Raw genomic sequence first — 13,611 nt, 5'->3', positions numbered from 1 at the left:
TTCTTTGTTCATGATACTAAGTCCAGCACTTATGTTAAGCTCTGATTTTTTTTTTTTGTTGTTGAGCTCCCAAAGCTAGGTGATATTTATTTTGTTTGTTGTAAGGTTCCTAGGAGTTTTTGGTTATCTGATCGAGTTTGTACTAATTTTTGTTTTCTTTGGTGAAGATGTGCTGAAGCATTGATTTAATACTAACTATCCTGTTTGTCAGCTGGCTACACTGTTGTGTTCCTACAAGAATTTTTCTTAGTTTGTTTATATTTGAGAAATTGGCTTTGGGAGAGATCTCCTACCTATTCAGGCTGGCTGATATTTACGGTCAGCTTTTATGGGTTCAACCTTAGTGTGAAGGCTTTTAGACATAATATATGAGTAACATTTTTTCCTTTTGACTCTTAGCTAATGAATTCATAGGTTCATTTAGTAAGGAACATGTGGTACTTCTTGGCATACCTCTGGCTTCTATTTTATTGTTCTTGCATTTATCTTTTTAAAAAGTATAATTACATCAAAGACAATTTGGAATTGCAGTGGTCATTCTGGAGTACTTTTGACATGATCGCAATTATTCACTTGAAAGAACTTTTAGAACAAAAAAGGAATACAATTCTGAATATTCAATGTTAGCATTTTTTATTGTTATGCAAAGCTTCAAAATAAGATTTAAATAAAAGCATAAAAATTTTAAGAGTTCTTTTGTTAAACCCGCATGAGGAGGTTCTCTGTCTTGTTCTCTAAAAGAGAAATCACTTAAGCTTATTTTAGGAGACCTCCCACTTTGTTTTTGTTCCTCAGAGATTTAATCCTATGGTTTTGATGGAATTGTCAAAGTGCCTATGATGGTTTGTAATGACACCCTTTCTCTCTCTTTTATGCATGGAGATGGGTTTGTCTGAAGTTAAGACTGTTCCCCCCTTTGCAAAGGGAAGATGATTAGACTCTTCTAGTGGTCAGTAACTCTTTCCACATTCATTGCCAACAGCTCCCTTATACATCTTTACCTTTTCTTCTCCCTCTTCCATAAAACTTATTAATTGATCAAAAACCAATTCTGGTTATTATTGATAGACCTTAGAAAGACCTAGAAAGTCCAGATAAACATATCTAACATAAAAAGAGGGAAGAAAAGTCAATTATAAGCTCTAATGGAGCATATTCCTATTCTAAATGGCTTCTAATTAAACTCTTGAAAAAAACCTTTAATTGAGTTAACTAATTGCTTTGGTTATTAGGTTATAAGAAGAAAAGAGGTACATTCAGAGCTTTTAAACATAATTCAAGGAATCTTTAAGAAATTGGTTTATGAATATAAAGATTTATAAATTGTATTAGAAAAAGTTTGATATTCTATTTCTATTATGATTACTCGTTGGACAAATCAGACTGGTTTATTAAGTTTGGTTTAAAAATTGTCCTGTGTTTTCTTTCTAAGTTAGAAAGTTACCACCATGTAAGAAAATTATACTAGAACAATATCGTAGTTATGCACGTCTTGTATTTACTTTCTCATTTAAAAATCCTAATTTTAATTTTCTAAATTTCCTTTATTGGTTTTGGTAGAAAATATCAAAATTTATGTTTATCTAAATCTGGGAATGATGATATGGAATGTCTCTGTGAAAAGAGACTGATGAGGCTCAAGACATGCTACCCCAAAATATGGCACCTGGCATACCGACTATTTTAAGATGAAGGAAATTTTGGGAAATGGCATGTACAGGGAGGATTTACCCTTCTCTGAAGTACATCATAAAACCCTGTGAGAGGTGCCCTCCCTATGCCCATCCTGAGCTCTGAAGATAAAGGAACACACAGAGGAATCGAAATGAACAGGTCTTGATAAATTTCCCTCAATTTACTATACTTCCCTCACACCCTTTGAGGGAGAGCAGAGCTTGCCACCCCTAAATATGCCTTTTGAGATATTATCTTAAGTTGTTTACTTTTAAGAACAAGAGACTGAGAAAGAATCTTTCACCTTCTCCCTAATTGCCTAAAAGAATTTAGATAGAAGACCTGTTCTAGGAAGGGAGCTATTATCATTGATAACTAAATTTTATTATGAACTAAGTGTGATAGACAGGACCTACCAAGACCATTTGGTCAAAATCCTCTCTGTGTTCCATTGTTAACAATAACCCAGCAAACATTTATTTACCAAATATTTGCTTTTCGTCTCTATGTGAAATGACTTTCTGCCTTTTGAAGTCCTAAACTACAACCCCATTTTACCCCCTTCTCCTTAGCTCAAGATGGCCTATAAAGCTTGACTGACCAATCTGTCCTTGGCTCTATTATCCTTATGGAACTTTCATATGTATATATATGTAAAACATTTGGTTATTTTCTCCTGTCAATTTGATTATTAGTCCAGCTGGAAAAACTTAGAAGGTGGGAAGAAAAATTATTTTTCTGTCCCCACACCTTTGTCTTATATTTTCCCATGACTTTCCACTCTTTATCAAAGCTAACATGAAAATGCTCATGTTTAATTATTTCTTCAGGTCTTCATTTTCTTATAAAGGCTCTTGTGTCACATAAAAACTATATAAAATAAGTGTGTGTTTTTCTCTTGTTAATCTGGTTTTTGTTATAAGATTTGGACCCTGAGAAATTAGAAGGGTAAAGAAAAAAGATTTTTTTTCTCCCAAGATGAATTCTTATAATACTTCTATCCTACTATTGAGAATTTTTGCATCTATGTTCACCAGAAATATTGGCCTGTAATTTTCTTTTTTGTGTGTGTTGTTCTTGTCTGATTTGGGTATCAGGGTAATGTTGGCCTTGTAAAATGAGTTAGGAAGCATTCTTTCCTCTTCAGTTTTTTGGAAGAGTCTGGGAAGGATAGGTATATCTTCTTTGAATGCTCTATATCTCCATTGTTTCTTTCCCCTTGTGTTTCTGTGTGCTATTTTAGTTCAGTGGTTTTCCATAGTGTTTTTCTACGTTTCTTCTTTTTTATCTTTTGTGTCTCAGCTCTGGATTTTTGTTTTATGTTACCATGAAGTTTGTATAAAATGTCTCATAAATAAAACAGTCCTTTCACTTCTGATAGCATCTTATCTTTATTTGCCAATACAAATTCTGTCCTTTTCTGCCTCCCCATTTTTATTTTTGTTGTCAAAAATTATGTTTTTGAATGTGTTTGTTGCCAAATTGAAGTAGCTATAGTTATTTTTAATGCTTTTTTCCCTTTAACCTTTATGTTATAATTAAGTGTTTAACACCTTATTCTGAAACAGAGTTGCAATTTTCTAATTCCGTCAGTCTGCTTGTCACCTTACTCCAAGTTTTGTGTACTTTTTGTTTTTTGTTCCAGGTAGAAATGCTCCTTTAAACATTTCTTGTAATGCAGATTTTGTGGTGGTAAATTCCCCTAGCTTCTGCTTGTCTTAGAAAGCCTTTATTTCTCTTTCATATATAACGGATAACTTTGCTGGATAAAGTTACCTTGGTTGGTAGTTTTTTTCTGTTAATATTTTGAAAATTTCATTTCACTTCTTCCTGACCTGTAGAGGTTCTGCTGAGAAATCTGATGACAGCCTGGTGGGGATTCCTTTGTAGGTTACTGTCTTTTTCCCTGGCTGCCTTAAGAATTTTTATCATTGACTTTTGACAGTTTTAATATAATGTGTCTTGGAAAAAGCCTTTTTTTTTGTTGAGATAATTAGGTGCTCTGTTAGCTTTTTGTATTTGAACGTCCAGTTCCTTCACCAGGTTTGGGAAGTTCTCATTTATTATTTCTTTTAATAGGCTCTCTGTTTCCTTCTTTCTTTTTTCTTTTAGGCTACCCATTCTCTTTATGTTGCCCTTTCTAATGGAGTCAGAGAGTTCTCATAGAGTTCTTTAATTTTTTTTTTAGGTCTTAGTTCTTGCTCCTCTTCCACCTGAATCATTTCCAGATTTCTATATTTGAGCTCACTAATTCTCTCTTCTATACGGTCTGCTCTATTTCCAATGCTTTCAACACAGTTATCATCTCATTTATTAAGTTCTTCGGCTCCCGAATTTCAATTTGGTTCTTTTTTAGAGTTCCAAATTCTTTAGTAAAGTACTCCTTCTGTTCCTTATTTATATTCCTGAGCTCAGTGAACTACCTGAGTTTTCTTGTATCTTCTTGAGTTTTTTTACAACAGCTATTTTGAATTCTCTATCATTTAGATCATAATCTTCCATAACTTTAAGTTTGGTTTCTGGAGAACTGTCATTTCATTTTTGTGATATCGTGTTACCATGGTTGCTCATGGTACTTGATAGATTTTTCTTCTGTAAGTGCATTTGAAGTAGAGAACATATTTCTTATTTGGTACCATTTTGATTTTAACAATTTGGGAGATTGGTAATTAGAGGACTCTCCTTTGTTTTTTGAGTAGATGGCACTACAGTGCAAGTTTTTTTTTTCTCTTACTTGTACTGCTTGTGCTTCTGGGATCTCTGGTGCCTCACTGCTGCTGGTGTTGCTGAGGCGGCAGGTGTTACTGTGGTTTTGGGCAGTGCTGTGGGAGTGGCTGGGATGGTGCGTGTCCCCACTACGTCCAGGCTGCCTAGGTCTCATTACCATAATACCAATGAGATCCATTCTGGTTGTTATATGCAGCAATAGTTTGCACCTTTTTATTGCTGTTTCCAGTTTTTGGCTATTACATATAAAGTAGACCATTTATATTTAATATAATTATTGGTGTGTTAGGGCTTACGCCTGCCATTTTATTCGTTGATTTCTGTTTGTTCTCTTTTGTTTTTTTTGTTTCTCTGTTTTCTTCCTTTCTTTTTTTGTCCTCCCTTTGGATAACTTGAACATTTTTTAGTATTCCATTTTAATTCACCTAGAGTGTTTTTAAACTTATCTCTTTTGTTGACTTTTATAGTGGCTGCAAATAAATATGAATGTTCATCACAACATAGTCTATTTTAACAGTGAAAATGATAAACAAATTAAATATCTAACATTAGGGAATTGATTAAATTAATTATGATACCCATAAAATAGAACTGGAATGCAGCTATTGAAGATAGATTGCACATATATATTACTGTCATTAAAAAATATTTGTGATTTTCTATTTAAGTGAAAAAAAGTAGATAATAAAATAGTATTTATATGGGCAGAGAAATAAGTATGGATGACTATATATCAAAATGTTAGCACTGGTTTCTTTCTCTTTTGAATTCCACTAGAATGTAAGCTTCATGACCATAGGGGCTGTTGTCTTTTTTTTGTTTATTTGTTTACTACTGTCTTCTTGGCTACTAAAATAGTATTTAGCACATAGTAGGGACTTGATATATATTAAGTAAATAAATGAATGCTAATTTGTATTTTCTAGTTTTTCTACAAGTAGACTGTTACTACAGTCTACTCTCTTATGTTAAGAATAAATAGTGTATAACCAAAAGAATTGAAAGCCGGGTCCCAAAGGGATATTTGTACACCCATTTTCATAGCTGCATTACTCACTATAGCCAAAAGGTGGAAGTAACCCAAATCTCCACTGATGGCTGAACAGATAAAAAAATGTAGATATTATTACTCAGCCTTAAAGAGGAAGTAATATTACTCTTAAAAAGGAAGAAAATTCTGACACATGCTATGACATGGATGAAACTTGAGGACTTTTTGCTAAATGAAATGAGCCAGACACAAAAAGACAAATTCTGTATGAGTCTCCTTACATGAAGTACCTAATCAAATTCATGGAAACAGAATGATGGTTGTCAGGAGATGGGGGAGGGGGAAATTGGTAGTTGTTTATAATGAGTAGAGAATTTCAGTTTCATAAGATGAGAATAGTTCTGGAGATTGGTTACATAACAATGTGAATGTACTTAATGCTACTGAACTGTACACTTAAATGGTTAAGAGAGTAAATATTGTTATGTGTATTTTACTACAATTAAGAAAAAAAATTTTTAGAATGTCATGGATGATCTTGGCTAAAACAATTTCAGGGAATAGCAATGTCTTTATAAAAAGAGGCAAGTCAGGAAGATAGCAGGAAGGGAAAGATGGTGAATGAGACTAGGCAATGGAACATGGGGTGGAAATATCCAAAAGAAGTAGAAAATGAAGGCTTGAACTAGCAAAAGTGGTCAGGATTAGGGCTATAGATATGAGAAATTACCTACATATATTTGACATGAGAGAAAAACTCTAAGGGAGAATTTAGAGAGAGTGGGGGACACAGCAGAGAACAGAATCTTGGGGGGACTACTCCATTTAGGGAATGGGAGAAAGATAAGGAAAAAAAGAAGGAAAAAAAGGAGTAGCAGTCAGGGCATCGAGAAAGAACAGAGTCACAGCACATGAGGAAGTAGTTTCCAGGTGGTGAGTGAGGAATGTCATTCATGTTAAATGGTATAGCCAGGTTAGAGAGAATGAAGATCAGAGCGGGAGCTGGAGATCAGAAGGTTATCAGTGTTCTCAGGAAAGCAGTTCCTGTAATAATGGGGCACGAATCATATTTGGGAGTTTTAAGAGAAAGTGAATAGTGAGGAAGAAAAGGCAGTGGGTACAGACCTCTATTTTAACAAATCTAGTTGTGAATGGCAGGAAACAAACAGTGCAGTAGCTCAAGGAGGCAACAGAGTGTTTAAGTATTGGATTTTCTTTGTACATTTGGATGTGGAAGGGGGTGAGACACTAGAGAGAGAACAGACATAGAAGACACAGGAATAATTTAGAAACCGAAGTTTTGAAGAAGGTTTGGAAGAGTGGGGTTAAAGGTAGAAGTATAGGAATCGTTCTTAGAAAAAAGTTAATCTAATTCAGGTTGAAAAGTATTTTTGAAGCTTCATTTTTTTCCCCCATAAAGTTGATGTCATCTTCAATGAGAAAGCACGGCTGCTACTGAGGTTTAAAGAGGGTGTAAAATGTATGAATGAACTGAGGGAATGTGTAGGAAATCAATAAGACGGTGACATCAGAATTGCCAAGCAACTTTAATTGCCAGGTTGACATTAAATGGCAGAAATTTGTAGTGGGCCAGGTAATCAAAGTTCTATGACTTTTTTTCAATAATGTTTTCATCTTAGAACCAAAAATGCAAGTGGAGAATTGAGTCATTCCATTTTGGTGTTAGCATAGTAAGAGAGGAATAAAGGAGTAAATCTATCTGAAATGTTAGTGAGGGCAACTTTAAAGTGGTGAGCCATGGTCTTTAACCTGGACAAGAAGTATAATATAGCTAAAAGAAAGTAATGGACTATTTAACCTGATAGATTTCAGAGACTGCCACTGAAAAGATGGAGAAATGAAATTTAAGAAAGCTCTAGGGGGAAGCATTGTGCCGTAGTGGAAAAATGTCATTACAGCCAAAAGACTTTGATATGAAACCAGCCTACATTGCTTGTGCAAAATATACGCTAGGCAAGTTGCTTTGTTTTTGAGTGTCAATTTTCTCTTACATAAAATAAAGCATAATTATACTAACCTCATAGCGTTGCTTTAATCATAAAGCACGTAGCTCTACTGGGCGTAGTAGGCACTCAACTCTCTATTCTTTCTATTAGTGAGGACAAAGATTTTAAGATTCTAGTTTTATAATAGTAGCTGCTTACGGGAGGCTGCAAAGAATTTTATATGAAGATTCTAGATAGAATTTATATATCTAAATATATATAGCCTCTGCTATTGACAGTGGCCAAGACAATTACGTAAAAAAAAGAAAGAAAAAAAAAGGAACTGAATAAGCAAAGGCATAGTGAAGATAAATACACTCAATTCTGTGTGTGTTTGTGTGTGAGAGAGAGAAGGAGAGAAAGAGAGAACATGAATGAACAAATATGAGTTACAAAATATGTCTGAAGGTGACTAAAAAAGTATGCAGAATCTATTGAAGGAATAATTTTTGCTAGTATTTTGGATAACTAGATAGCAAGCATATAATCATGACTTCTTCAAGATGGCAGCTAGCTGACTGATGTCTAGTCTAAAGACTTGTAGGTCACCATCGGAAGTTTCAAGGGTATAAGAATATATTTTATGAATAAAGACATAATGTCATAAAGTCGAAATTAGAAAATACAACTAAGAAATATAATAAAGGTTGGTAAAGAGGAGGAAAATACAATTTCTCCTAAGTGTAAAACTTGCATCTCCTATTTTTTATTTATATTTACTTCCTACCTGACTTTATCTAGTCTCATGATTTTAAATACTATGTATATGCTGATAACTTCCAAATGTATATCTTTAGCTCTGAATTTTCTAAGCTCCAGACTAATTCATTCAATTGCCTACTCAATATTTCTACTAGAATTTCTAATAAGTATCTCAAATTTAACATGTCCAAAATAGAGTTCCTGATTTCTGCTCACTTGGGTAAATAACTATGATATCTTTAGAATTGCTCAGGCCAAAAAGTTGGGAGTTCATCTTGACTTCTCACTTTCTCTTATATTCTACTTTGAATTCGCTAACAAATTCTACTGGCTTTACCTTCATCACCTGATTACTTCTCACCACCTCATTGCTATCACTCTAATCCGAATCTCTCATTGGAGTATTGCAGATCCTTCTAACTAGTCTCCCTGCTTTTTCTCTTTTCCTTCTTATATGACATATCATATGTAAGCCTTACATTAAAAAATTTAAGACATGTTATATTCCATGTTGTTTTTCTCCCTCAAAATGGGCTGTTCGAAATAAAATGATCTTGTTTCTATTACCTCCTCCAACCTCATCTCCTTTTACTGTGCTTCTTTCCCTCTATACTTCAGCCACATTGACCTCCTTGCTGTTCCTCAAACATGACAAGCATGCACCCTACCTCAGGGCTTTTCTGTTCGTTGTTCCCGCTGTTTGGAACACAATTCCCTTCACATGATATACGCCCTCAATGCCTTCTGATTTCCACTCTAAGTTCACCTCATCAGTGAGGCCTGATTACCCTATATAAAATAGAAGATTCTATCAATCAGGTCTGGAAAGGAAAACCAAAACTCCTCTAGGGAGGGTGGGAGAAAGAAGGATTTAACACAGGGAATTGGTTACAAACGTGTTGGGAGGGTTGGAGAAACAAACGGGGAAAAGTGTGTTACCAAAGATCAGTAACTGCAGGAAATCACAGTCATTATAGTGCTGTTGGGGGAAAGTGATGCGACTGAGAATTAGGAGCTTATCCTGGTAATTTCTTCCCACCTTCTAATCTTACGTTGATGCACCCCAATAGCAAAATCTAACTGGACCACAGCTGGAAAGACAGACTGAGGAATAGTTTTCAGGCTTCCAGCTTTATTATTTAAAGAATAATATAAAAGGGCTGATGTGGAATAAGTTTCAACAGATAATATCTTGTATATACTTCTACTATTTATCATCTGACAGTTCTTTATTTTTCTTCATATCATTTACTACTATTTGTTTATTAACTACCCTCCCATTAGAATATAATTTCTGTAAGAGCAGGGATTTATCTATCTTGCTTGCTGCTATATCCCCAGTAGTCAGAACAGTGCCTGGCATCAGTATGGTAGCATACTAAGGGGGAAGGGGCAGTGGGAGTGGGCTGTCCTAGTGAAGAGGAAAATTTTATCATTGACATTGTTTGGAATTGCCAGTGCATGGTGATGATAAGTAGAATGACCTGTAGTCAGTTTCATTATTGTTTTCTAGTTTTCTAGAGATAATGCATTCATCCTCTTATGTGAGGGTAAAGAATTAATGAAAAACCCTTTCTACATCTCTAATGACAAATTTGACCTTGAGTTAACTTTCTAGCTCTGTTCCCCTGGAAATGTGATAAAGATGAAATGTCTGCCTGTTATTGGGCAACATTTCTTATGGTAAAAATGATCTCTGATTGGTGACTTGGATATGATGAACTGAAAGAAACTGTAAATAAACTATTAATACCAAGTGGGAAGCCATAGTTTTGGGCTTCCGTGAATGTAGTAACTCTTGTTACTTGTGGTGACATTTGCTGAACTGAACTATATGCTCATAGAGAATCATACTAACAGCTAATTTTGGATGGCAGTAGGGAAGAAATGTTGAACCACATCAAACCAGAGATTGTGAAATTTAGAAGCATCATTTCCTTGGAAAACTATGGAAATATAGCAAGCCAGAGAAAGTAGGGGAAGGGAGTCACACAGAATCCATCAAAACTTCTCCAAGGATTATTAAATCTATCAAGGCAAGGAACTAGGACTACAAATTCTCCCTTAGATTCCATCACATAAGTACTATCCCTATTCTCACCCCATCACTTTCCCTACCATTAGTGAATAGTTTTAATAAAGAGTATAAAAGATCTCTTTACAAAAATACTACCAGTGTTCTCTGGGGGATAACTGAGAATATTAGCCCAGTCCTACAAAAGCTTTAGGAAGAATACAAAAAATATAGCTTAAACAAAGTTGCCTAATACCTAGTTATTTAGCTTTCTGTTTAGCTTCCTCAAACCCCATGAACTCTGATGCAAAAATATATAAATAAATCACAAATAAGAATAGTTAATTAAGTCAATCAGTTTAAAAGAAATTACTTTTTGATGCTAAACATCATGTCAGTTGGTCCTAGAGATATTTATAACCATCACTATATAAATCAATTGAAAGGAATGTTTGTTTAGGGAATGACTAGTATGCATAAACTTGCAAGTAAGTAAATCCAGAATGTTGATTTATGTCTCCATTAGTAAAACAAAATATTCTACTCTTTTCTTTTGTTCTTTCCAAAAGAACTATAAGGGTAATACAGAGACCCTTGAAAATGTTAATTTCCAAGATTGTAAGAAATTAAAAATAATGGTAACAAATGGCTTATTTTCAGAACACAGAGATTAAAAAAAAATACAAATCCTGTGAATCTTTTTTTAGTTAGTTCTAAAGGAATTAATTTTAAAAAATCTCAATAGTTTCTGATTCTGCTCTTAGGTTTTGAATTTCCAGCAGATTCACTTTTCAATATTCCCAGTTTGACCTTAGAGCCTACAATAGAATTTTTGTATAACCTAAGCAAAATAGGGAATAGGAAGTTTTTTAAGAGTTTTTAGAAAAAGAGTGACTGACTTCCCTTTCTCAATCAGGACTGAGATGACATTTAACACAATCTGAATAGCATGCCACTAAGATGCTATCTTTAAAGAGACAAAGGAAAAAAACTGATTATCAAACCATTTCTAGTGATTAAGGACCACATGGAATTTTAGCAAGAAGAACTAGCCATGGCGTCCCAATTTATTGAATTATTTTCCACACAGAGGTGGCCTATCATCTCAGCAGCAGAGCAGGCATAATTCATAGTCCTAATTGACTAACTACTGAGTTTGCATAGTTGAATATCTAGATTTATCAGTCAACATTCTTTGTTTATATGTACTGAGTGTGTGGAAAGGCCATTGCTTGTGATATTCCATTCTAATAAATGGAAGTGAACATTTATTAATATGTAATTTCTAGTTCTTCCTTCTCATCTTCTGTACTTCAATTATACTGAGGCCAATTTGTTATTTCCCTGTCCTAGGAATGTAGTAAGATCTATAAACCACAATGTTCTATTTACAACGCAGATGGTAGACATACTTTTACTTGAAAGCCCCATCTCCCTCACCCCCTTTATTACCTCATTCCCTGTAGACATGACTGCAACCACTGGAAACTTATTAACTTCAACCTCTGTAACACCTACAGTTGCTAGAAGACCAATCTCTGAGGGGCCCATGTGAGTTCCTTTGGCCAAAACACATTCCCCTCTTTTAATGTCATGGCCGATGGGTCTGAAAGTCAAAGCAGAACCATAAGCAATATAAGTAAGAATAATATTTTCTCAAATCAGAGGGAAACTTTAGTGTCAGAGAAGGAGGACACTCAATGGGAGAAAAAAGTCAAGAGATGAGGCAGGAGCAGAATTACAAAATTAAGGAATTCTAAAAAATCTATCCTTTTAAAATTAAAAATATTAAATCGCACAACAGAAGACAGGAATAGGATTTATATTTATTATTTTTAAACAAGAATATGTTATATTTGGAAATTATTTTACAAATTGCTTTGTACCACATTACTGTCAAAAATACTAATTGCAAACTTTCTTTAAGCAAGAAATTATGTGGCATTAATGACAAAAAGTATATAGGTTGTTAGCTTTGTGGTGAGAGAATAATGTTAATGAGGTTACAGTCCTAGAGATAATTTCCATTTGGACCACTTAGTTTGGCCGAGTGATGTGGCTGAAGTCTATTCACCTTGGCCTCTTGTCACAGGGATGGGAGAAGTGTAGCTTCGTTACAAGGATATTTGAGCAAATTGGTTTTAATGAAATCAGGACAAATATATTCCATCATGAGAAAAATAATTTAAAGTATATGTACTACTTATGGTAGGACAATGGTCTCATTGTTGCTTTTGACATTTCATTTGCCTTTACCATATTCATGAAAAAGCAGGCAGGGTAGACATGGGATGTAGAATAAGAAAGTTCATTTTCAACTTGTTAAACGCCCTGAAAGCTAATGGGTAATTGACTGATCTGTGGATTTCCAATAGCCATGCTCTCCTGAGTTCATGACCACATAGAAACAAAAGTTGGCTACACATTCTATATGTTATGAACTTACCTGATATCTTGGCCTGGCCGAGCTTGCACCAGAATTCTTACTTCAAGTTCCTCTGTGCCCTATAATAATAAGAAGTCATGTAATTTCAAATGGAACAATCTAACAGAATTTCTGATCAATAGAATTTAGCTACTGAGATGCTTTTATCATCAGATAGGCCCAGAATATATACAAATATAGAGGAACAGAAAACCATTTGCTAAACACGAACATGAGAGATTTACACATTACTAAAAAATAAGATTTGATACCAAGGAATAAATATTCTCATGCTTTTAAAAAATATTCTAATTAAAATACTAAATCTTACTTTGTAAGCAGAATTCTCAATGAAATATCACATATACACACAAACACACAGACACACATAGACACGGACACACACACACACACACACACACACACACACACACACACACAGCTACCCTAATAGATAACAGCTAATGCACAAGGAAATAACTTATCTTTTTTGTTTCTATGAATCATAGGTTCATTACTATGCTACGGTTCCCAAATATCTGCAGAAATTTCAGTGAAGGACTTACAGTTTGCCTGGTAGTAAATTTCTGTAAATTAAGAGTGATCATCAATTTTACATTTATGGGCTGTGAATAATACTGTGACACTGGAAGTGTGTCTTGTCATCTGGCAGAGTCTGTGGATGCATGTGTTCCAGATTTCAATGCTCTGCTGGCTTCCTTGATACCAATAAATCTGATGGACAGTTTTAACAGCAAGGAATGTGATCTGTATGCCAAGAGTTGAATTTTATAAGCCTTATATGTGGGAAGATGATTAAAAAAATCCCCAGATCAAGAAAAGTGGCTGTCTCTCAACATGGCCAAGTTTTACTATATACCAGATTATGAGAATATTATTTATTTTAAACTCCGTCTTTTAAAATATGATATCTTAACCTTATTCACAAATAAGTAAGATATCTAGTCTTTAAAACCTCAGTTGAAACTATTCTTTATTAGTGGTTGAACCTCTGGTTTCAATAATTGCCACTCGTTTCAGTGAGATAAAGGCCTGTTCAGATCCAAAAAGA

General features: G+C 34.4%; 1 protein-coding gene across 29 annotated transcripts in view; it reads right to left on the bottom strand.

Moving 5' to 3' along the window:
• The window catches only part of GPHN (gephyrin), a 399,765-nt gene that overhangs the window by 50,576 nt on the left and 335,578 nt on the right, over positions 1 to 13,611 (bottom strand). For all 29 annotated transcript variants that reach the window (XM_016131243.2, XM_036238699.1, XM_016131241.2 and 26 more), the window contains 2 exons: positions 12,561 to 12,619; positions 11,567 to 11,720 (listed from right to left, as the gene is read on the bottom strand). In XM_016131243.2, coding sequence (XP_015986729.1) covers positions 11,567 to 11,720; positions 12,561 to 12,619 — 213 coding nt within the window. The remainder of the gene's footprint in view (positions 1 to 11,566; positions 11,721 to 12,560; positions 12,620 to 13,611) is intronic.

Source organism: Rousettus aegyptiacus, unplaced genomic scaffold, assembly GCF_014176215.1.
Source record: "Rousettus aegyptiacus isolate mRouAeg1 unplaced genomic scaffold, mRouAeg1.p scaffold_m13_p_3, whole genome shotgun sequence".
Classification (NCBI taxonomy): domain Eukaryota; kingdom Metazoa; phylum Chordata; class Mammalia; order Chiroptera; family Pteropodidae; genus Rousettus; species Rousettus aegyptiacus.
Note: the sequence above shows the minus strand (reverse complement) of the source record. Positions and strands in the feature narration are given on the sequence as shown.